The sequence below is a fragment of the Nelumbo lutea genome, chromosome 5 (genome assembly GCF_056320005.1).
Source record: "Nelumbo lutea isolate HS-2025 chromosome 5, American lotus-T2T, whole genome shotgun sequence".
In the NCBI taxonomy this organism is placed as follows: domain Eukaryota; kingdom Viridiplantae; phylum Streptophyta; class Magnoliopsida; order Proteales; family Nelumbonaceae; genus Nelumbo; species Nelumbo lutea.
Window position 1 is genome coordinate 70,825,129 of NC_142688.1, and position 26,128 is coordinate 70,851,256.

At 40.2% G+C, this 26,128-nt stretch overlaps 2 protein-coding genes across 2 annotated transcripts; one reads left to right on the forward strand and one right to left on the reverse strand.

Moving 5' to 3' along the window:
- Window positions 1–2,157: 2,157 nt before the first annotated feature.
- LOC148852851 (Tetratricopeptide repeat (TPR)-like superfamily protein) lies at window positions 2,158–5,356 on the reverse strand. Its single transcript, XM_088946249.1, has one exon. The coding sequence runs from the start codon at window positions 5,354–5,356 to the stop codon at window positions 3,107–3,109; it is 2,250 nt and encodes a 749-aa protein (XP_088802375.1). The 3' UTR covers window positions 2,158–3,106.
- A 209-nt stretch (window positions 5,357–5,565) lies between these two features.
- Window positions 5,566–25,586, forward strand: LOC148852852 (NAD(P)-binding Rossmann-fold superfamily protein). Its single transcript, XM_088946250.1, has 5 exons — window positions 5,566–5,839; window positions 5,979–6,048; window positions 7,990–8,183; window positions 8,286–8,458; window positions 25,161–25,586. Exons 1-5 carry the CDS (start codon window positions 5,612–5,614, stop codon window positions 25,228–25,230), a joined length of 735 nt encoding a protein of 244 aa, XP_088802376.1. The 5' UTR covers window positions 5,566–5,611; the 3' UTR covers window positions 25,231–25,586.
- The last annotated feature ends 542 nt before the right edge of the window (window positions 25,587–26,128 follow it).

Sequence of the window (26,128 nt, forward strand, 5' to 3'; positions counted from 1 at the left end):
TCCAGGTTTTGAAATCTTTTGAGGGTTCAATCAAGGATCAAAATTCCAATACGATACACTCCATATCAGGCGTATTGTATTGTATCTTTGGGGTCCCGATATACTTGTTTATAGGTATTTTTGGGAACCCATTTTTTAAATAATATATATATATATATATAATTATATTTAAAAATGAAATTGAAAACCAAAAAAATAAAAAATAGGGGGAGTATCATTATAAGTACTAATACACTTCTGCCAATACACGAAGGTGTATCGATACTTTGAACCATGGGTTCAATACAACAGTTAGCAATGTTTGTGTTGATTATGAAAGGATGAGAGATCCATCCCATGGACGCCCAAAGATTGCGGAATAAGGGGCGAATTTCAAAAATTTTTCTTTCCCTTCAACTGAGAATCACATTCCCTATTTAGAAAATCATATTTTCAAGGATCAATCTTGAACCTTAAACTGAACCAGATCTGAACCAAAAGGAATGAGAGAGAATAATACCTGATACGAAGAAGTAATATCTCCCAACGAAGGTGTTTACGCCCAAGGAAGGATCCAAAGACTGTTCCCACTGAAGATGACGCAGTGCAGGATGGAGAAAAATCAGCAGTGTTCTTCCCCAAGAACTCTGTCCTTCGCAAGAAACAGCAGGATGAAACGTGAGCACAACTTCCTTTTCAATCATTTCTCAAAAACTGATGTCAATATCCAATCTTGACCTCTCCTACAGTTGGAGATCGAACTGACAAACAGGGCGGCAAGAGAGTATTCGCAGGTTGTAGAATTCTCTCTTCTTGATTTCAACACTAAAGAGGATTTGATGTGTTTCTTTTTTTTTCTCTCTCTAAAGGCTGCCGCCCCCTCCTTCTTTTTGTTAACTTAAAAGATCAACTCCTAATCCCATTAAGAGGTGCTTATCCAAATCATATTTGGATCAACATTCTCTTCTAGTGATAAGGATAAACCATTATCTTATCTGTAGATTAAATTAGCTTTATCCTAATCCCATTAGGAGGTTTCTAGATCTGAATCACATTCAGATCAGGACTCTCTGAGTGGATAGGATTAAGACCCTATCCTATCTGCTAATCTATCTCAGAATTCGCCCCTTTAATTAACTAAATAAATAGCCCAGTTCAAAATGGGCTTCAGGCCCATCAAGCTTATGTGTTCACTTAACCTTCCTAACTGCTGCCTAATTGGGCTTCCTTGTATGGCGTGGGACCCAAGCATTGATCTACACATCAGCCACATGGGTTCGGCCCAGCCTTTGTTACAAGGCCTGGTCGAATACACTGTTAAAGACAGTGCACCCCCTGAAACCCATCAAATGGGCTCTATGGGCCCAACTCTTACCCTAAGTGGTCCCTGGGCCAAGCCACCTTGTAACACCTAGGGACTGTGGGCAGATGCAAAATTAGCCCATCAGGTATTATCCTTAATGGTCTTACACTTAACCTCTCAGCCCTTAATGATCATACACTGCCCGACAAGAGAGGACCTCTCCTTCGATTGCAAGGAACAGTGTTGCACTCTCCACTTATATGGATCTTGGGAATTAAAACCTTTTGCAAACATTTTAAAAACCATAATGTATATACTTTTATATCTCATATAAAATATACTTTGCAAAACAAATTTCAACGGTTGAAATCGGCTTCCGGTAGTCTTGGTTTCCAACAGTGAGAATGCATTCCCGATCATTACCTTTGTCCGACAAAGGGGCTGATCCTGTCACTATGATCACCCACTCAGATGAACTCTCGGATTGTCCCAACATACCCAGGTTTTGACCCCCGCTAAGGATCCCACTGATTGGTACATCAAAAACACCCCGATCCAACACATAGTGCAGTATCATAATCGAGTTTAGGGGTCGGGTGTAACTTTCCAGTTTTCCCATCAATCTCCAAGGTCCAGGGCAATACTGGAAATCTGGTCCAGTTCAAAGATTCAATTAATCCCACACTGTGTGTGCCTGGGGTCTCACCCCGGTAGCTGAGATAAGCCACCTCAACCGACTTGATGGCACCACAGTGTAAGCCTTGTCAGGATAGGTCTCCCAAGACCGGCCCACTGGCTGTGAACTTTCTAAACTAACACGAGTCTCAATAAATGTCCAGTTTAAGGGTATTATACAGCAACATACCAAGGGAACATGAATCAAATATGCACTTTTATTCATTTACAATAAACTCATAAAGTACATCAATTTTGATTGAAGCTAAGGGCATACAAAACTGTTTAACAGATTAAACCATATCAAATAAGAAAATAATAAAAAGAAATTAGAATATAAACACATAAAATGAATATTCTAGTTTAATAATATCTATTTTATAATTATAATGCCAAAAAATAAAAAATATAAAAGTATTTTATAACACAGTACACAAAACTGCTTGGCGATTGGGCGAGGCGAGCCTCCAAGGGCGCCTTGTTGCCTTGACAACTATGAAAAAGAGCATGCATAAATGGTTTATAACACAAATAAATCCCAACCACAAATAGAGATCTACTCTAAATGCTCCTTATCCTTTGTTCACATAAGGTTGCTTGCACCATTATGGTATTACAGACTGACTAGGGTAATGGTGTTAAGTGCAACAGAACATTGGGTATTGGAGCCCAACAGAATAGTCCATTTGAAGACTGAAGGAACTAACCACAATTACATGCCTCAAATTTTCACTCAGAATCATCAATAACAGCCCACGGTGATCCAACCTTGTTGAAGGTTCCATTTGAAGACTGAAGGAACTAACCACAATTACATGCCTCAAATTTTCACTCAGAATCATCAATAACAGCCCACGGTGATCCAACCTTGTTGAAGGAGATTGTATTGCATGTTGAATGTCTAGACAACATATCATGAAATCTTCAACCACTTGGTAGTCAGTTCCATCTCACTTCTGCCATGGAACATGAGTCTCATAAAGCTTGAAAGTTATATCCTTATAAACATAACCTCCTCTAGTGAACCTGACAAATCTGGCAAAACCTCTAGATATGCCGTGAAGAACTAGGCCAATGTACTCTTGGTTCCTGCTATTTTCTCTTGATATCAATTGTTTTTTTATGAGTCTTTTTGTTGATATCAATTGGTCACCAATAGTCGATACAAGAACACAAACCATCTCTAAAATGGTGGAAACGGTTTGCATCTCTCACCAGTATCTCTTTTTGAACATATTTTGATGCCAATTTCATAAAGTTATGGCAATCAACACAAATCCGTATATTCTTCATAATCCTTATAATTCCCCCACCAAAACAAGGATTACCTGCACTCATCAATGCAAATGCCAAAGCTAGCTTCTCACTGTGATAATACAACTGCTCCTCTTTGTGCTCCTCTTCTGTATCATGCAATGCTAGGTTTATCTCAGGCACATAACCAATCTCCTTTAACTGGCCAATCAGTACTTCAAGCTCAGCATATATGGCATCTCTTTGTGGGTGGAATTGACTTCCAGCTGCAAATTCATGCACTTGATTACCAATCTCTATCCAGCTCAAGCCAGGATTTTTCCTCACCCTAAATCCTCTCATTTGTTTCCTAATAAGTGCTGCATCATCAAAACTACCCTCTGAAGAATATATGTTTGACATCAATACATAACCTAAAGAATTTTTAGGTTCCAAATTCATCAACTTCGCTGCTGCCAGCTCAGCCAACTTTGGTTCATTGTGTTTCCTACATGCACCAAGCAGTGCACTCCACACCACAGAATCAGGCTCCATAGGCATTCTGTTAATTAAATCTTCAGCCTCAATAAGGCGGCCAGCTCTCCCAAGAATGTCAACCATACAGGCGTAATGATCACATTGAGGGGCTATTCCATAACATTCAGACATTGTTTTAAAAATTTTAGTTCCCTGGTCTACAAGTCCAGCATGGCTACAGGCTGATAGGAGGGCAACAAAAGTGGTTGCATCCGGTTGGACGTTCATTTTTGCAAAGAGATCTAATGCTTCACTGGCTTGTCCATGCAGGGCATAAGCCTTGAAAATTGAGTTCCATGACACCGTGTCACGATCCATGATGGAATTGAAAACTTTCTCTGAATGGCTTATAGAGCCACACCTTGCATAGGCATGGATTAAGGCATTGGCAAGCACTGTGTCATCCTGAAACCCGGCTTTAATGATCTGTGCGTGGATAGATGAGCCATGGCGCCCAGTTGCGAGGCTTGCACATGCTTTGATGACAATTGAAAAGGTATAACGGTCTGGATCCACACCTTCCCAGCGCATCTGGCAGAAGAGGAGGAATGCTTCTTCTGGGTCCTTCTCTGCACATGTTGTTATGATCCCAGTCCAAGATACAACGTCTCGATGGCCACGTATCTCCAAGAAAAGCTTGCGACAATCAGTGGCATCCCCTCCAAGCATGGAATAGGCCTTAACTAGTGCAGTAGCAACCTTAACCTTCAAGGCAAACCCAGTCTTGGTAGCAAGACAATGGAGTTGATAATAATGCATAAGAAGATCAAAGTCAGCATCATAACAGGAACACATGGATGCCAGGACAGTGACAAGCGTTGCACGATCAAATCCGATGCCCTCAAAGTGCATCCGAGAGAAGAGTTCGAGAGATTTAGTTCCACGACCACAGAGGTGGAACCCTGCGATCATCGAATTCCAACTAATGAGATTACGAAAGGACATGGCTTGGAAGATGAACCAAGCATCATTACCATCATAATTCTGATCGCAACAGCCGCTCCTGGAGTACATTGTAATGAGAGCATTTGCTACATAAACATAAGCATCAAAAGATGTTTTCAATGCGAGAGCATGTACCTGTTGGCCTCGAATGCGATTGCAGGAGCTAAGGACACTTGCATAGGCGAATTCAGTGGGGCGATGATGGGCGATCAGGGACGAGAAGAGACAGAAGCAATCGTCAGGTCGGCCATGTTGGTCATACCCAGTAATAAGAGCAGTCCAAGAAACAATATTTCTCTCAGGCATTTTGTCAAACAATTTACGGGCTAAGTCTAGACAACCACACTTCGCGTACATGTTAATGAGATGATTGGAAACGTAAAGACCGGCTTCATGGTTATGATCAAGCATGTGCTGATGGAGGCGTCGGCCCTCGTCAAGATAGCGGAGTCGCGAGCAGGCATGGAAAAGGATGGCGTAGACTTGAGAATGCGGTGTGTTCAGGGAGTAGAATAGCGATAGAGCGTCTCGAAAATGACCCTGGGTACATAGGGTACGCAGTTTCCGGGCCATTTCGGCTTCCGACATGCCTGGGTTCTCGACGGTCAACTTGAAGATACAGAGGCCGCGAGAGGTGATCTGGGTCAATCGCAATCGACGTCTCCATCTTGTCAGTGCTGACATCCGGAGACCTTTCAGCGGAGAAATGCGGACATGCCCAAGAGGGGCTTTAAAGAAAGCTCACAAGGATGGTTGCTATATAAGCCCGGTTAAGTGAACCGAGTCAGCCCATAAAGAAGCCGCTCAGGCTCAGAGTCTCACCGCCTCAGATTACTCGGCCTCGCGTAGCATTCGCCATACGCGCGTCCCTATATAAGGCGAGAGCGACCACGACGAAACTGATAAGGGAAGGGGAAAAAACGGAAACGAAAGAGAGGAATGGCGGCAGTTTCAGTGGTAAAGGCGGGGCCTCGAAAGATACTGATAACGGGAGTGAGTAGAGGCTTGGGAAGAGCATTGGCCTTGGAGATGGCGAAGAGGGGTCACATAATAATAGGATGCGCACGGACACAAGATAAACTCAACTCACTTCAAGCTGAGCTCTCATCATCAGATAACAGTTCATCTTCTTCCTCCTTCGAGCACCTTCTTATGAAAGTTGATGTGGTTTGTGCATTTTCCTTACCCCTTTTCAGTTATTTAGTTCTTTTTTTCTGTTTTTACTCATGCAATGGACATGCTTAGCTCTCTCTCTCTCTGAAATTTTGTAATGAGTGTGTTCTGGTGTAATGGTCAAATCCTGCAGAAATCAGATAACAACGTGGAAGATTTGGCGCGGATTGTGATAGAAAGGAAGGGAGTACCAGACATCATAGGTATTCTAATTTTCATAAGCTTGTCTCTGCTTTTGTTTTGATGCAATTCGGAAACCTTGGGTAGCTGGGTTCGGTATATGCTTTAGTCTGGATTTTTCTCACTTCTCACTTGAAAATCCTTCTTCCGTTTCTCGTGTCATGCCATTTCTTGAAACCTTGGTCTTCAAAGGAAGCTGCCAGACCATAAGAATGCTGAAACTGCCTCTCGGAATTAATTGCTAGAGGATGTCTTGTTACATCCTTTTGTCACTGAAATTCGTGTTTGGTCCCCCTGACCCTGGTCCGTCCATTATAATCCTCTTTCTTTCCCTGTAGTTTCTTGATGTAAATAACTTCTTCCCCCCACCCCTATATGGAATGAGCTAAATGAATCCTGTTCCACTGATTTTCTAGTGCCAGAAATGTCAATTCTGGATCTATGATTGTGAGAATTTCACAAACATTTTAATGTTGGCTGCCAACCCGAGACAACCCTCTCATCAGTGTAAGGCAAACTTAATACGGAAGGTGTTTGGTTGTACACTGTGTACATGAAAGTAAAAACTTATCAAATACTCTGGCTCCAATGACATGAAAGGACATGAAAGTTTTCCTTTTATGTTTCTTATGCATAGCAGACAGGATTCACTATTTACCTTTTTCAATCATGCCATCCTCCTGACCTTGGTTCCCTCTTGTCTTGATACCCCGACCATTAGTTGCTGGCTTAGGTCCAAATTTTATTTTGGCTATCTTGTATCTGATGTTTATCATTGTCACAAAGGCTAATCTATTAATACTTTTGTTCAGAAAACAAATGATTTTGGATCTTTGTGGTTGAGCTTTATCTATTAGGTTTATCTTTGTCAAACAGTAAAGTTTTCTCCCATCAAATGTATGCCCTGCATTTGTTTTTTATTTGGTTGTATGTCTTTTCCCTCCAAAGTACCAGCTTGACTTGTTCTTTTGTTGTTGGGACCTGATAAGCTCAGTTAAATGATTAATGATATGTTCAGTTCTGGGCCTTGTTACTTACGAATGTAGTTCAGGACCAAGTCAATGCTGATCTGGTTAAGAACAGACCTAGTGGCAGGCATTCTTTAACTTCATAAAATCATGTATTCTTTTAAACCAAATTAGTCCAATATCTATTAGAAATATTTGTAAATTCGTTTTTTGATGAATAATATTTGGAAATTTTTCATTGCTGCTGAAGTTCTCCCCTCTCTGTATCTTTTAATCCCCTTCTAGAACCCTTTCTACTTGTGAATTACCCTGCCCCACTACCACCAAAGAAAGAAAAAAAAAACAGTGAACAGCATTTCTCCCTCATCCTCTCTATCTCCACAAAACTCTATCTGCTTATCCTCCAGGATGCTATGGACATGTGAACCCCACATAAGCCCATCTTGAAGGTCCACTTCCACCTTGTCCTTGACCACCACACCCAAATTCATGGAATTTACAGCCCTTTTAAAAACTGTATGGATGAAAAGTCCACTGAATTAATCAGCACAATATCCCGGAAGTCCCTCTTTGTATGGGGTCTTGTCTTTCCAATGTTTTAGTGGGATTTGATATTCTACCTCTCTTTTCTTTATCCTAACTAAGTTGTCTGTCATTAATCACATACATACGCAAACACAATCCAGTGATATGACTGGTGGATCATGTTGTAAATTTCTCTCAAATTGGTGTGAAACTTACTCCAAACATAAAGTTTTCCATATTTTTTGTTTCCAATATTAACCCACTGGAAGTTAGAAAGTCAGAATGTTTATATCTTAAATCCCAAGTAAAAAACTTGTGTTGTCACATTAAAACTTTGTGTGCATTTTATCCCATAATCACTTAATTATATACAGAGCTAGTAAGTCCATTTCGTTCTCTTTAGATTAATTGTTGTTTATTTCAAAACCAGGTGCCACTTGTATGTGGAACTGAAGCAAATTTAGTTGTCAGTAAACAACGCAGGGACCATTAATAAAAACAACAAGATCTGGGAAGTTCCAGCAGAAGAGTTCGATACTGTCATAGATACTAACATAAAGGGGACAGCAAACATGCTACGTCACTTCCTGCCTCTTATGCTTGAAAGAAAGCAAGGAATTATAGTCAACTTGTCATCAGGTTGGGGAAGATCTGCAGCTGCACAGGTACTGAGGGTTTATTATCAGATAATGGTTTCTTGGTCTTCAAAATGTATTTTATTGGCAGGAAAAATATTTAGATAATGGAAGCTAATTGCATTTCAACAGGTTGCACCTTATTGTTCTTCAAAATGGGCAGTTGAAGGTTTGACTAAATCTGTTGCAAAAGAATTGCCTGATGGAATGGCAATTGTTGCCCTTAGCCCTGGTGTGGTGAACACTGACATGCTTGTTTCTTGCTTTGGCAGTTCAGCTTCCTTATACCAGACACCTGAAGCATGGTAGTTGTTTTTCCTTCTTCTTACAATTTATATCATTTTCTGCATCTTGTTTGTGAGTTTAAGAGAGATAAGTACATAGGTGTATCTAGGGGCCATTACTTTGTGTAATGAAAAAATCTCGGACTGACATCCATGAGAAAGCATGTTTGAGTCTGAGGGCAGCCACTTTGTATGGGAAAAAAATGCCAAAGGTTAGGACTGTACCCAATCTAGCCCTCCCAAGACCCCAGATTTATCTTCTTTAGTATTCCAAAAGGATGCATACACACAAGGTCTTTTTTATGTATCTCTAGTTATGTTCTACTAAGAATAGCAATCCTGCTTCGCAGGGCCTTAAAATCATTTATATTTCTTGGTTGGTGTAACTATTTGGTCTTTCTATATGAGGAAGTTCTTTTCATTGTTTGTTTAGCTTTTGTAACTAAATGATATTTTCTTATACTAGAAATGCTGTTTCTAGTGCTTCAACTTATATATGATCTACCGGTGTTATTTGAATTGGAATGGCCAGTAGAAAACTAAGTTCTAGCAGTGAAAGATTTTGTAGTATGAGATGAAGGAAGAAGGTTTTTGGGTGACTGAAATGAATTAACCTACTACCTGTCCCTTCTTATATTCATTGTAAGGTCAGTACGATTAGCATACAGCAACATGTTCATAACAATGTCATTACATCTGGTCATCTCCAACACTCACCCTCAGGCTGGGGCATAGACATGATATATGAACATGTTGAGAGTATTTAACTGAGATTTCCGTACATTTCTGTGGGAATATTAGCATGTTTTGTCTTCACAAATGGTGCACAGATCTCCTTGCAAGTAACCTTATGTCCTTCTCTTTGATCAGTTCTCAGCCTCTGTGTTATTCAACTTCTGCATCTAACTAAATAGATCATCCTGGATTATACAAATTGGCTTTCTTCTACTGCTTCTGCAATATCCTAGTAAGTGAGAAATAAATTGACTTGCCAACCAACCTTCGGAATCTACTCATGTCTAAAATCACTTCACCACTCCTATTATCCAACTTTATGTTGGACCTAGGTGTATTGGAAGGTCAGGAGGCAAGTTTCACAGTTTCCACAAATCAAGTAAATACTTGTGTTTAGATGCAAACAACCCATCCTCGGCTTGTTCCACTTATATCCTCAACAAATATTTCAAAAGACCTAAGAACTTAAAAGACAAGAGGTTTCTGTTTTGATTGACAATGGGATTTCACTTAATTTTGCCACCCATTCTCTAGCCAAACAATTAGGCCTTGCAGTGCATCCCATCAGCACATTTTCAGTCCATGCAGCCAATTGTAATCAACTTAGCTGAAAGAATGGTAGGATTCATCTAATGGACGCCAAGAAGGGTGCGAAATAGGGGGGGGCGAATAAACAAATCAGATCTGAACCAAAAAGAAACAGGAAGGATTATACCTGATCCGGAGAAATAATATCTCCCAAAGTTGGTGTTCACGCCCAAAGAACAAACCAAGATCCGCTCCTGCTGAAGATGACACAGTTGTGGATGGAACGAAACCAGTAGGGTGCGTCCTACACACTGGATTCTTCACAAGAACCCTGTGGAAACTTTGAACACCGAATCCTTTTGTCTTTCTTGCAAGACTGTTGTCAAGAATTGTTTTCTTGACTTTCTGTTGCTGCAAAGATCCTATCTTCCAACAGGGAGTGGCGGCGGCTGAAGGAGGAGAAGTCCAGGGATGAAGAGGGCAGAACTGTCTCTTCTCTCTGGAGTCGGTGAGAAATCAAATCTCAGATTGTAGGATGTCTTTCTTGCTTGCTCAAAACCCCTAGTTCGAAATCTGATATTTCTGCTAGGGTTTTCTCCTCTTTCTTCTTGATTAAGAAACCTCCCAATATTTTGGGAGTTATCCCAATCCAAATCAGTATTTGGATAGGGGTTAATCTTAATCCTATCTACAGATTAAGTTAGTTAACTCCTGATCTTATCAGGAGGTTACCAGATTCAAATCTAATTTGAATTTGGTCTCTTGGAGTGGATAAGGTCAAAGACCCAATTCTTTTACTAACATTAATCTCAGATTCGCCCCATGAACTGGTGATCATATCAGCCCAGTTCGAAATGGGCTTTTGGCCCATTAAGTGTTCAGTGTTTAACTAGTTTCCAACCTGCTGCCCAGTTGGGCTTCTTTGTATGGCATGGGACCCAAGCATTGATCTACACACCAGCTACATGGGTTCGACCCGGCCTTTATTACAAGGCCCAGCCGAATTCACTGAAAGACTCAGTGACTCCCTTGAGCCCATCACATGGACCCTATGGGCCCAACACTTACATTAAGTGGTCCCTGGGCCAAGCCATCTTATAAAAACCCAGGGACTGTGGGCAGGTGCAAGATTAACCCATCAGGTATTATCCTAAATGGTCTTACACTTAACCTCTCAGCCCTTAATGATCAAGCACTGCCCGACAAGAGAAGACATCTCCCTCGGCTGCAAGGAACAGTGCCGCACTCTCTACTCACATGGATCCCGGGAATTAAAACCTTTTGCAAATCTTTTGAAACCTTACATATACATATATATATATATATATATATATATATATATATATATATCTTATTTTTGCAAAACAAAATTCCAACGATTGAAATCAACTGCCGGCAGTTTGGTTTCCATCAGAGAGAGTGCATTCCCGATCATTACCATTGTCCGACAAAGGGTCTGATCTTGTCACTATGACCATTCAGATGAATTCTCAGACTGCCCCAACATGTCCAGGTTTCGACCCCCACTAAGGATCTCACTGATTGACACATCAAAGACAGCCCGATCCGACACCTAGTGATGTGTCATAATCGAGTCTAGGGGTTAGGTGTAATTTTTCAGTTTTGCCCATCTGTCTCCAAGGTCTAGGGCAATACTGGAAATCTGGTCCGGTTCAAGGGTTCAAACAATCCCATACTGCATGTGCCTTGGGTCTTACCTTGATGATCGAAACAAGCCATCCCAACACTTGGTGGCACATCAGTATCAGCCTTGGCAGGATGAATCTCCCTAGACTTATCCAATGGCTGTGAACATTTAAAACTAACACAAGTTTCTATAAGTGTCCAATTTTAGGGTTTTACACAGAATTACACCAAACAACATGAATCAAACATGCACTTTAATTTATTTCCACTAAATAACAAAAGTACATCAAATCCGATTGAAGCTAAGGGCATACAAGACTGTCTAACATCAGCTGTAGTGGGCTTTGTAAAACTATTGGACTGAAGATCTAGGGAGGATATCATTTTGGGGGTTGATTGGGCCAAGGACTTGAGCCCCAATAGGCCTAGGGGGCGTCTACCAAGGCCTTCCTTAAGTACTGCCAATTTAATGAGTATCCACACCATGGTGCATTTGGGTTTGCTCGCACTCAAGCCTATGCTGTCCTCACAGCCCAACAATACTATCACACAGGAAGATCTGGCCCAACTCCAGTAGTTGTTAGTTGTTATAGCAGTATAGTGATGCCTTCCTAGAACCAGCAATTCTCCCACCCAAGAGAGCCCATGTCCATAGAATAGAACTTCAGCTCGGGGCAGCACCTACTAATGTCCACTAGAGAAGGCAATTTGACCCGTCCCCATGGGGCTCCATCCCGTCCCACCCCGGTTGTGGCAAGTATTTTAATAATTGATCAGGGCCAAGCCCACTCAATGCATTCCCCTCCTAGAAATTCATCCGGTAAATGGTGAGAATAAAAGGGGGGATGATCAGTTTATGGCTAATGTCTTTGCTTGAGGACAAGCAAAAGCTCAAGTGTGGGGGTATTTGATGAGTACATAATTTACATACAATTTATAAGGATTTATGCATGATTTTTATGACGGTTTGTTTGAATTTCACCCCATTTCAGTTTAATTTCAGGAAATAATTCAGGGGAAACCAACTCAGGAGAAAGAAGGCATAAAACAAAAAGAAAAGAGCCAAATTTGAGGTAATTTAGCCTAGCTAGAACCATGGCCCAGCCGAGAGAACAAGAGAGGTTCACTCGGCCCATGCAGCCCATGCTACACTCTTTGGGAGAACCCAAAGAGAGAGCCTAGCAAGAAAGCCAATTCGGCTCAGCAAAGAGGAGGCTCATTTCAGCTCAAGAGCAGCCTAAATTGCAGCCCAAATTTCAACCAAGGTGCAACCCAAAGTGCAGCCCAAGAAGAGCTAGGGGCGGCAACTTCTAGAGAGTTCAAGAGAAAGGGGCAGCATTTTCTAGAAGGTTCAAGAGGAGAAAATGGCAGCAAATTCTAGAAGTTTCAAGAGAGGCTAGAGGTGACAGCTTCTAGACTCCTCGAAAGCCTATTTAAGGAGGCCTCTTGGAGGCGAATGGTGTTCAATGGCCGAAGTTTAAGTCTCCTTGGTCTCTTGGGTTCGAAATTCAAGGAGAGGAGAAGAGAGATAGCTAGGTGCAAGAGAGGAGTTGAGGAGATCCAAGCATTCCAAGAAGAGAAGGTGAATTCAATGGAGGAGAAGCTTTTGAGAGATCTAAGTCACACTCTTACTTAATTTTTGCATACTTTGTGTACGAATTCAGCTAAAGATTATGTAATTTCTCCATCTATCTTTCTTTCTTGCTGTAATGGAAGTTTGATTGTTGTAAATTCAATTCTATAATTAGTTTTCTTGTATCATTCGAATATATCATATTCAACTTTGAGTTTTCTTATTAGAATATTAATTGTAGAACTGATCAGTCGAACTGCCTTCTTACAAATTCAGATCTGAAATTTCATATCTGTAATTTGTAATGTCTGAATTGATTATGAGAGAATTCAGACATTCATCATCCAGTATTGGCCGATCTGTTCTAGACTCTTGAAAATTCTAGAGTGCTTGAGAAAGACTCTAGAATTTCAGATTTGCTACTCAAGAACTGAATTGAATGCAAGATTAGAGATAACTTGCACAATTCAGTTGGTGATCATTCAATCTGAATTGATGCCCTTGAAATGTTTGATCTAATGCATGCATGAATGATTAGATTCTTGATAGAGATATAAGAATCATCATTCATGCATAGGATGAACATGCGCTTGAAAGAGGTTGTTCATTGCCTTGGGGTTTCACCAAACCAAGGCTGAATCAAATTCTATTTGAATGATTTAGAGAGCTAATTGCTTAATCATTTCTAGGTATTTTTAGCTTATCCTTTCAACTTGAATACAGGGTGTTTGAGCCAATAATTACCACTGGACTTCCTGTAGAGTCAAACCGGATGTTCCAACTTTTAGAAGATTGCTTAAGTCCATATATGGATCTATTTAATTTACATACCATGTGTTTTTGACCCGCAACTATGAAACCTTGCGGTTGCTGCATATAGATATCTTCACTAAGATCTCCATTTAGGAATGTAGTTTTGACATTCATTTGCCAAATCTCGTAGTCATGGTATGCTGCTACTGTTAGCAGGATCCTAATGGATTTAAGCATGGCCACAGGCGAAAAGGTTTCCTAATAATCGATGCCCTCTTTCTGAAACACCGTTTAGCTATGGTGGGACATCTCTCACTGGTCCTGAGCTCTCCTCATCAAGAACAACTTCTTGACGATGATTGTTCAGGATATAATCTTCCTCCAAGAAATGGGCATTCCGACTATAGAACACCTTCTGTTCTCCTGGGTCATAGAATAGGTAACCCATAGTCTTTGGGGTAGCCGTACGAAAAGGCAACGGTTGGTATTGGATTCCAATTTGTCCGCACTCGTTCTTTTAACGTGTGCTAGACAACCCCAAATCTTCAAGTGCCTGACACTTGGTTTCTTTCCGGTCCAAAGTTCGTATGGAGTATTCGGAACCGATTTGGTTGAAACCCGATTCAGCATGTATATCGCAATCTCTAATGCAAAACCCCAAAAGGATGTGGGCAACTCTGAGTGTACAAGAAGTGACCGGACCATATCCAATAAGGTCCTATTCCTCCTCTCTGAAACACCGTTTAGCTATGGTGTAGCAGGAGCCAACTGTGATACTATCCCGTTAACCTTCAAGTAGACCCTAAATTCGTCAGAGAGATAATCGCCACCTCGATCCGATTGAAGGGTCTTAATTTCTCTCCCTAACTGTTTCTCGACCTCTTGTCTGAACTCCTTGAAATTTTCAAAGGATTCGGACTTGTGTCTCAGTAGGTACACGTGACAATACCGAGAATAATCATCAGTGAATGTAATGAAATACATGTGTTGGTTACGAGTCCTAACACTCAGGGAACCACATACATCAGTATGTATAAGGTCAACCGTGCCTGTACATCTTTCAGGCTTACCGTTAAATGGTTGTTTCGTCATCTTACCCTAAAGGCAAGGTTCACAAGTGGGAAGATCTTCTACAGTTAGAAAATCCAAAGGACCATCCTTTACCAACCTTGTGATACGATCTATATTAATATGGCCAAGTCGGTAATGCCACAAGCACGTGGGATTAACTGTATCATGGATTCTTTTCGTGGGGGTATCAACCAACGTAGATTCGGCTATGTTAGTTTCCAGATAATGATGGAGAACATAGAGACCATTCTCAAGTTCTCTGTATGCAATGAATTTGTTATTTCTTTTAATAGTAATTGCATTACCAAAAAGAATGGAATATCCATCCGCACACAATGTTGAAACAGAAATCAAAATTCTTCTCAAATTTTGTACATAAAGACAATCTTTCAGTACAATTGATCACTCTCTGAAAAATAACTCTACAATTCCTATAGCCGTAGTTGCAACACTTGCAGAAGTCCCCAAGTAAAGAGTTACTTCTCCATCACTCAGTCTTCTGCTTATCCTGAACCCCTGCAGTTTACATGCATGAGTCGATGCCCCGGAGTCAATACACTAGGAAACAGAATTTACCAACAAATTGGTTTCTATGACACAGGATTCGAAATTACCTTTCTTGGATTCCAGGTAGTGGTCGGTCTTCTTGGACTTGGTGGCTTTCTTCTTGGGTTTCTTCTTTGCCTTCCTCTTTTTCTTGCCTGACTTGCTAGCTTCAACAAGCATACCAAGAGGCTCATCCTTCTTAATCAGTTCTTCAGCCCTCTACAACATATTGCCAAGTTTTTGAATGCTGACATTTAGCTTGTTCATGTTGTAATTCATGATGAACGGATTGAAGAAAGGAGGCAAAGAATTCAGGATGACGTCTACCTTAGTGACATGGTCCAACCCGGATCCAAGAGCCTCAAGTTCATTGATGTAGCTCATCATTTGAAAACAATGGTCATGAACCTGTTGGCTCTTGGACATCTGTGCAGTCATGAACTGTTTCAAGACCTTTTGCCGAGTAGAACGATTATGCTCTTCGTACATTGTCTTTAGACTGTCCGATATGTCTTTGGCAAGATCGATCTGATCGAACTGCCTCTGTATTAGATTGTCCAGGGAGGCAATGATATAGCACCGGGCCAGGGAATTTTTCTCTTCCCACTCAAGGTATTCCCTCCTACGGACCTCAGAAGCCCCATCTCCCAGACGCTCTGGGATAGGATTCTTTGCTACATTGTCCAATTTTTCAGACGTTAGGACCAACATAAGATTACGGTACCAATCAGCATAGTTTGAGCCCTTTAGTTTGTTGTCGTCCAACAGTTTAGCAAATTATTCGTTTGCCATTTTTGATAAAAAACAAACATTAGTCTACAACCTAATTTGATTCATGTTATCTACATAGATATGGCTTTTAATCCATGTTCATTTCCATTTACTCATCTCCGAGATTTCTCTCCTATCTCAGTGACGGAGACTACGAATTATGTTTCTGGAAATGTGGAAAATCACATAGGGTGCATGGAGCCAACTATTTCAGCTACATAACCCCACCACCTTTCTGTGAATGATCATATCCACTCATCGTATGAGATTTCCCTTTGGTCTCTGTCAGACAAGGTTCATTGCCATTTTAGGTTAAACCTTTCTGTCCGGTGAGTGCTCACCCATCATATTCGTGAACGCCAAGGTACCATGAGAGAGTCTTCCATTTTCTAGTAAGCCCCTCCCACATCGGTCTATGACGCCCCTATCATCTTATGAAACACTTCGACAGATCCAACAACAAATGGATAACCCAATTTTATGGTGTGTTTCCTCATTACTGAATGACCCATCTTCATGCTAATGATGGAAGGCCTTTAGAAAGTTCATCATATGAATCCCCTATCACATGCACTCATATTTCAGGAGAGAACAAAAGTTACGCCCTAGTTTAATTTAGGTCAAACCAAAGTGGCTCCCATTGACTTTCATAAAGTTAGATTTCTGATGGGCCCTAAACGGTTAGGGTTCCGCACGTATCCTGTTCAGGGTGTGGGGCCCACCACTGAGGGAGGTCATCCAATGACCCATAGGGATACCATGGCAATGATGTGCATTCGGCCATGGTGTGCGCAAGAGCCACTATCGTATCTGCATGGGCTAAGTACTTATGGCCCATGTACGTTGCACATCACACATACATCACATGCAAGGATAGAATTGATCCAATCAATTAATATCTGTAAAGCCCATTATTAAAGCCCAATTTAAACCATAATATTATTGATTAATATTATCTAGGTATATGGGCTGAATAGCAGTTAGCAGTTCGACCCATATAGCTTTTACAGTTTTAACTCTTTAAAACTAGGCCTTACAGGTGTGGGCCGAATTAAAGATCATAATTAACCACCAATCCCTTGACCCAAAAGTGGGAAATTAGGGTTGACATCAGCCTCCGTCGAACCACAGATTCAGTCCAACCAGTTTGGACCAATCTGATTCGAATGGGTGTAGGGTTTGATTTTTATTTAAAGAATTAATTCAAGAAACGATCTGAAATTGAATTTACTGATTAAAGAATAAACAAGAATTAGTAACAGGGTTGTTCACACATCTCAAACCTACAAAACAAATGTTAGATCATAGTTTGCAGTTTCATAAACTGCAAATCGCAAATAGCAATTTTCCCATCTATGAAATATTCTTCTCGAGCGCATGCAACTTCGATCTTGAATAAAATAACATAGAAAAACCCTAATTTTCTATTAATATTACATTAGATCGAATACCTATACATTTAGTCTAAAAATTAAAAAAAAAATAATTTCAGACCAAAATGAATAGAACTGCGAAATTGCAAATTTCCTGCGCTATTAAAGATTTCGATCTCCTTTGTACGAACAACCCATAAATCAAGAAAATAATAAAGAACAATTTTAAATATATTCCAGATTTATAAAGATTAATTTCAGATCATTCGCCCTGTAACTAGGAACTGATTTCCTAGAAAAAACCCTAATTTGCGCAAATCGGGTAGAACACCTTCTGTCCATTTGCACAAGTCCAGATCTAGTCTATTTTGGTTCAAGATTTGGACGTGGTTCAAGATTTCAAAAATTTCTCTCTTACACCTAGGAATCACATTCCCTGTTTTAGAAAATCTACATTTTCAAGGATCAATCTTGAACCAAGAATCCAACCACATCTGAAACCAAGATGTAGGAGAGGGATATACCTGATATGAAGAAAAGTATCCTCCAATGAAGGTGTTCACGCCCAAAGAAGTATCCAAAGACTGCTCCCACTGAAGATGACACAGTGCAGGGTGGAGCAGAATCAACAGTGTTCTTCCCAAGAACCGAATCCTTCAGCAAGAATTCGATGGAGGCTATGAGCACGACTTCAGATCAGCCTTTCTCCAAAGACTGATATCAAGAACTATTCTTGATCGCTTCTACAAAACTGGAGATTGAACTGACAGTAGGCGGCAACTGGAGGAGAACGTAGGGAGAAGATGGTGCAGTCACACTGTTGTTGTCTTCTCTCTGTGTGATCTGAGATTTGATCTTTGGGATTTTGGGATGAACTGAATGGTTCGCCCCCTCCTTTTATAGACTTAAAGAGATCAGCTCCTAATCCCATTAGGAGTTTCCTGATTCAAATCCTTATTTGAATCTGGACTCTCTTCAAGTGATAAGGATAAATCCTTATCTTGTCTGCAAATTAGATCAGTTCTCTCCTAATCTCATTAGGAGGTTTCTAGATCCAAATCTGTATTTAGATCTAGACTCTCTAAGTGGATAGGGATAACTCCCTATCCTATCTGCTGATCCAATCCCAGATCCGCCCCTCTTTAATTAGTCTAACTAAACTAGTTCGAAACGGGCTTTAGGCTCAATAAGTCTTATGTGCTCAGTGGCCTTCCAAATTGCTGCCCAGTTGGGCTTCTTTGTATGGTGTGGGACTCAAACATTGATCTACACATCAGCCACATGGATTCAGCCTAACCTCTGTTACAAGGCCTGACCGAATTCACTGTTATGGGCAATGAACCCCTGAGCCCATCACCATGTGCTCTTAACGGGCCCAACACTTACACTAAATGGTCCTGGGCCAAGTCACCTTATAAAAACCCAGGGACTGTGGGTAGATGCAAGATTAGCCCATCAGGTATTACCCTCAATGGTCTTACACTTAACCTCTCAGCCCATAATGATCAAACACTGCCCGACAAGAGAGGACTTCTCCCTCGGCTGCAAGGAACAGTGTTGCACTCTCTACTCACATGGATCCCGGGAATTAAAACTTTTTGCAAACATTTTGAAACTATAACATATATATATATATATATATGTATGTATATCCGTATATAAATATATTTTGCAAAACAAATTTCAACGATTGAAATTGGCTGCCGGCAGTCTTGGTTTCCATCAAAGAGAGTGCATCCCCGATCATTACCTTTGCCCGACAAAGGGGTTGATCCTGTCACTATGATCACCCATTCAGATGAATTCTCAGATTGTCCCAACATACCCAGGTTTTGACCCCGTCTAAGGATCTCACTGATTGCCATATCAAAGATAGCCTAATCCGACACCTAGTGCAGTATCATAATCCAGTCTAGGGTTCAGGTGTAACTTTCCAGTTTTGCCCATCAATCTCCACGGTCCAGGGCAATACTGGAAATCTGGTCCGGTTTAGGGTTTCAAGTAAACCTACACTGCATGTACCTCGGGTCTCACCCTGGCAGCTGAGACAGGCTACCCCAACACTTGGCGGCACATCAGTGTCAGCCTTGGTAGGAAAATCTCCCCAGACTTATCCAACGGCTGTGAACATTCTAAACTAACACGAGTCTCGTACGTGTCCAATTTAAGGGTATTACACAGAAACACACCATAATAACATGAATCAAATATGTACTTTATTTATTTACAGTAAATGTCATAATGTACATCAATCTGATTGGAGCTAAGGGCATACACTGTCTAACATTAAGTTCTTTGGTTGTGTTTGTTTTGTTCATGATATGAGTCCTTCCCTGCGCAAGATTGATCCTAAATCAGTTAAGTGTGTAATCATTGGTTTCTCTCTAGTCCAAAAAGGCTATAGATGCTTTCATGCTCTTTTTGGAAAGGGATATGTCTCTAAGGATGTTACCTTTTTGGAATCCTCTTTCTTTTTTCAGTCATCCCATCCTTTGCTTCAGGGGGAGAATGCAAGTGAAAATTGGACTCCCTTCTGCCTTCCTGTTCCTACCTTTATTCCTCCCTCTCTTCCTACCTTTATTCCTTCTCCACCTCCTGTGTATCGACCTCAGTCCTGGTAGCAGTTTTTCATCAGGTGCAGTAAGAGGTTGGCTCCTGAAGCAGAATGCCCATTACAATCTGATTCCCTAGATTCAAGTAATCTTGAACCTCCTAAAGTCCTATTGTTGATTATGACCTTGATCTTCTTATTGCCATTCGAAAAGGGAAGAGGACATGTAGCAAGTATCCTATCACTAACTTTGTGTCTTATGGTGCTCTCTCACTTTCCTGTTGTGCCTATATTTCTGCCGTCTCTTATGTTTCCACCCCCTGCAGTGTTATAGAGGCAATGCATTGCCCCCATTGAAAGGAAGCTATGAACCAAGAAATGGAGGCCCTAATAAAGAACCAGACTTTGGAGGTTGTTCCTTGCCCTAAAGATATGATTCCTATTGGGTGTAAGTGGGTTTATACTGTTAACCACAAGGCAAATGGCTCAATTAAAAGATACAATGATTGGCTTATAGCCAAAGGATACACTCAGACTTATGACATTGATTATCTAGAAACCTTTGTGTGATCATGTTTCTTGCCGCCCATTACTCGTGGCCTTTATATCAAATGGATGTAAAGAATGCCTTCCTTAATGAGGACTTACAAGAGGAAGTGTATATGGACTTACCACCTGGGGTAATTTTCCCTAACGGTGATGGAAAAGTGTGCCGCTTGAAGAAGTTTTTGTATGGGCTAAAACAGTCTCCAAGAGCATGGTTTGGTAGTTTTAGGAATGCCATCTTAAAGATTGGCTTTTTTCAATCTTAGGCTGACCACACCTTATTTATTAGAAGAGTTTATGGTAGAGTAACAATTTTGATAATATATATTGATGACATTGTTGTAACAAGTGATAATATCACAGGTATCTCTCAATTAAAGTCATTCCTTGCTTCTAAATTTGAGATTAAGGACCTTGGTGATCTCCTATACTTTCTTGGCATTGAAGTTGCAAGGTCCAAGAAGGGGATTTTTCTGTCACAAAGGAAATATGTACTTGATTTGCTTCATGATGTTGGGAAATTAGAGTGTAAGGCTATAGAAACTCCAATTGATCCCAACCACAAGTTGAACTCTACTGAAGGAGAAGTTCTTCCAGATAGGGAGGTATATTAAAGATTGGTGGGATGCCTTCTGTATCTTTGTTTGACTAGACCTAACATTTCTTATGCTATTGGAGTAGTTAGCTAATATATGCATGAACCCAGGGCATCTCATATGCAGGCCGTTAACAGAATTATAGCCTACCTAAAAGGATGCCTTGGCAAAGGGATGTTGTATTCTAACCACGGCCATCTAAAGATTGAGGCTTACACAGATGTTGATTGGGTAGGGTCCATCGATGATAGAAGATCTAAATCCGGTTATTGTGCCTCAGTTGGAGGCAATGTTGTTTCTTTGAAAAACAAGAAGCAATCTATGGTTGCTCGTTCTAGTGCTGAGGCAGAATACAGGGCAATGGCTCATAGAGTGTCTAAACTACTCTGGTTGAAGACTTTATTGATTGAGATGGGCATCCAAGCAGATGTTCCAATGAGATTATATTGTGACAATCAAGCAACCATAAATATTGCTCACAATCCTATCCAACATGATCGTACAATGTTTATTGAGGTGGATAGACACCTTATTAGAGAAAGAATTGCTAGCAAAGATATTTGCCTTCATTTTGTAAGGTCATAAGACTAACTAGCTGATTGCTCACTAAAGGCGTTCACCATCCAAAGTTTGCTAAAAACCTTGCCAAACTGGCATGATTGGCATATATGCTCAGCTTGAGGGGGAGTGTTGAGAATGATTAGACAGGGGTATTTTTGGTCTTTTTCTCCTTTTTTATACTCTTTCAGTATTTGGGCACCCAGATAGGGGCCTTATTGTAATTACTATTTTTTTCAATTATAAAGTGAAGTTTTGAGGGTGTGAACAGTGAACAACACAGCTCTCGACACATTGCTTTCCTTTTCCTCTTCTTCTTCTTCTTCTTCTTCTTCTCTTCTCTTCTTTCTTTCTGTCTCTTGAAACCCTAGTTTCTGCAACTTTCTTTAAGGGGCATTTAGTGCTGCCGCAGCTCCTGGGGGGTCATTCAGGGGTGCTTCACACCTATAAGAGGCTGACAGCTCATTATTATTAGTGTGGCATGGTACAAGACTATGTGAACCAATGTGGTATATGTTAACAACAAAATATAACACTCAGTCATCAGTGGGTTTACTTCAGCCCCTCCCCATTTTTGAGAAAATATGGGATGATGTTACCATGGATTTCATTACTAAGTAGCTAAATCAGTGGAAAAGTCTGTTACTGGTGGTAGTGAACCGCCTGAGCAAATATGCCCATATATTACCTTACCTCACCCTTATACAGTAGCACTAGTGGTCCAAGTTTATGTACAAAATGTTTCTAAGCTCCATTACGCCCACTTCTATGCTAACTAACCATGACCCATTGTTTATGAGTCAATTCTGGGCAGATACTTTAAGGCACAGAAAGTCACACTTTTGCATTCTACGAGCTACCACCCTCAAATGGATGGGAAATTGGTGGTCATTAATTGGTGTTTGGAAACATATTTAAGATGCTTCATTGGGAATAGGTCGAATCAATGGACTTCTTGGATATCATGGGCTGAGTATTGGTACAATACCACCTTTTTGAGTCCACTTGTATTACACCATTTGTAGGAGTTTTTGGTAGGGCTCTCCCAGCACTCGTACCTTATGGAAGGGATCATCATCAGTGGCAAAGTGGATGCACTGAAGATGCACTTACACTGGGCACAGCAATGAATGAAGTCTGGTTACAACAAGAAACACCGAGAGCTAGAGTTTAGTGTGGGACAGTTTGTCTATTTGAAGCTAAGGCCCTACCATCAGACATCCTTGATTCAATGAGTATGGAAGAAACTCACCCCATGATTTTTTGGCCTATTCTAGATTATAGAAAGGTTGGGACAGGTAGCTTACAGGTTGGCTTTACCCCCTTCTAAATTGCATCCCATATTTCATGTCTCTACTGAAACCATGTGTAGCCAACCCAGCAGAGGTTACACCACTTCTTCCCCAGTTTACAAATGATGGGGAGCTGGTAGTTGAACCACATTACATCCAAGACCTGAGGTGGGTCAAGGTTGGAGGTAAATTTGTTAAGCAAGCCTTGGTTTCTTGGAAGAATTTATCTGAGGAAGATGCCACATGGGAGGACACAGGCTTAGACCATCTGGCTGATTGTGTGGGTTGCCAGAGGTAAACTGCCTACAAGACATTTGGGAATGCCTCTAGGAGAAAACTGCACCTCAAAGAAAATTTAGGAACTAATGGTGGAGAGGATAGACAGGAGACTAGCTTCATGGAAGGTATGATATTTATCCAAGGCAGGCTGGTGGTTTGGGGGTGATGAATGTAAGGAAATTTAAGTTCCCATGCATAGGAAAATGGTTATGGAAACGGAATGGATAGCATAATATGCTGTGGAGAAAAACTATTTTTGAAAAGTAGGGCCTGCCCAAAAAAAAAAAACAAAAAACTGAACCAAACCAAAGAAACCAAACTGGAAAATCTGGTTAATGATGTTTTCAAAAACCGGTGGTACCGGTTCAGTTTCGGTTAACCTAAAAGAAAAACCAGTAGTTAACCGAACCAACCGGTATATATTATATATTTTCAATATATATGTTTTATTATCTATATACAATATGTAAATTTATAAGCATTATATATATAAATATAAATATATATTATATTTATAGTTATCTATTTATAGTATATTATTTTATACATATCTATAGTATTTATATGATACATTTATATATAATATATATTGTAAATATAAAAAACCAAGAAACCAAAGAACTGAACCAATCAACCAGTTAACCGGTTGATTTCAGTTCATAGTTTTTCAAAAACCTGTGGCACTGGTTCAGTTTCAAAAAAGAGTCCACAGTTCGGTTAACCAAACCGTGAGCACCCCTATTGAAAAGTACGGTGCTACTAACTTGAATTGGGTACCAGCTGAGACAAACTTGGCATGTAGGTGTGCAGTTTGGAGGGGATGACACAAGAATAAAGTTTTACACGACTTGTGTGGAGACCAACCCCTTAAAGAGATCTTCCCTTCTCTGTTTGAGATTGCACAAAACAAAGACTGAGCTGAAATACTCTTCCAGGAAGGAAACTCAAGTGAGTGGTGCCCTGTTTTTAGAAGGAATTTGATTGACTGGAAGGTAAGGCAGTGGATGGAGCTGATGCAACAAATTAGTACCATCACTCCAGATCTGACAAGTCAGAAATGTTCACAGTTGGATCATTCTACAACAAATTAAACAAGGCTGATGTGGAAAATTTTCCAGAGTGTATGGAATACTGTTGCTCCTCTCAAAGTGGTTTTTTTATGTGGACTGCAACGTTGGGAAAGTGCTAATCAGCAGACCGTATAGTTGAAAATCTGTTGAAAGTCTTTTGGGGTATATTGTTTTCTTGGGTAGGATCACACAAGTTATAGGGGCAAACCGTATAGTTCTTTTGATTCAAGCTCTCTTTCTGTAACCATGAATACAAGATATAAATGTACAGAAAAGACAGACTATTCACAGTTTCTTGCTGTGTAGGAGTTGATCTTTTTGCGTTATTTTAATTCAATACTTTACCTTCTCTCAAAAGAAAAACTAAAAAAGGGATCATAATGACATTATTGGCAAAAGATTCGGTGTCTCAATTGCACTGTCCAAAACTTGAGGCTTCTAATATCATCAGTCTTCTGTAATTTCCCCAAAAAAGTAGCTTGGGTGGATAACCAAGTATTTACTATGTTTTATGATTTATTCAAGAAATTTTTTTTTGATAAATTTTATTCGAGAAAAATTTTCATAGACAGTATGCAGAAAGTTTAGAAAATAATGCATATGATAATCTGTTTGGTTAGCATTAGACCATCTCTGTATATTTGGATTTTTTTAGACTAAGCCACCTACTTTTGGGATCTACTGTTGGGTGGGCTTGTACCATTGCTTGACCTTGTTTCACCTCAATTTTCTTTCAAGATTTTCTAATTCTGCAGTTATTGGTTCTGCCCCTAAGCACATTAAGTACTATTTATCATACAATTTTGAGAAATTTGGCTTCTATCCTCTGGTCAGGGCTCCAAAGGCAGCTACAATGATACTCAACCTTACAATGACAGATAATGGGGCTTCTCTCACAGTTTGATGACAGCAAATGATCAACATCTCTAATCTTGTATCCATACATGTACAACTAATGCAGGTTTAGTGATAGGCTGAGGTTTCCATTCAATGCAAATCATGACAATAGGTTGTGAGATACCCTTTCTTTTCAAGACAAATTATCTTTTCTTATACAATTCTTCTTCTCTATAGTTACTAAAGAGGCATCTGCCAAGCTTATCTTACAATTGCAGATGACAGTGGCATCTCATGGTTACTAATTTGCAGGCTTATATGATATCTTCACTATATAATGCCAAAATTTACAATTGGCCTCATGTCAATATGATCACCAATATCTTTTGTAAGATGTATAAAACGCAATTGATATATTTTTTTTCAATTTGTTAGTACAGCCTTTTCACTAGTAACACACAAATTTATGGTTTTCTACGTTAGAAAGATTGATTACAAGGTACACAATTGTGAAATACACACACACACACACACACACACACATATATATATATATATATATATATATATATGCTAAGTGCCAACCAGCTGGTTGTTAAGGTCTCTTGCTAGACGTAGCAGAAACTTGGGATCGAATCCCACCTGCACTTGGGTTGGAGTGGGGGGGTATGGGTTGGGAGATGGGCTACCCCTAGTTGTGTAGCCTTTCAGAAGATGAGCAAAGAAAAGAATAATTTAGAAAATATGAAAAAGGAAGAGGAAAGGAAGAAAATAGAGAGGTTTCAGTAATATATGGTGGAAGAAGAAGATAAGAGAAGAGTTCGATCCTCTCTCTAGCCCCCTAAGATGTCTTTTATTCTCTTAATTTTAAATTAAGTACAACCCCTTGGATGCCTTTAATGGGGTGGCTAACACTAAAGAAATAATTAAAAGAAAAAAGAGGCTCATAACTAAGGCCCATAACT

Excerpts from the sequence above, each read along its gene's own strand:
- LOC148852851 (XM_088946249.1), bottom strand. The coding sequence starts at position 5,356 with ATGTCAGCACTGACAAGATGGAGACGTCGATTGCGATTGACCCAGATC.
- LOC148852852 (XM_088946250.1), top strand. The coding sequence starts at position 5,612 with ATGGCGGCAGTTTCAGTGGTAAAGGCGGGGCCTCGAAAGATACTGATA. Across the intron at positions 6,049-7,989 it reads GGGAGTACCAGACATCATAG|TAAACAACGCAGGGACCATT; the intron begins GTATTCTAATTT and ends TTTAGTTGTCAG. Across the intron at positions 8,184-8,285 it reads GAAGATCTGCAGCTGCACAG|GTTGCACCTTATTGTTCTTC; the intron begins GTACTGAGGGTT and ends GCATTTCAACAG.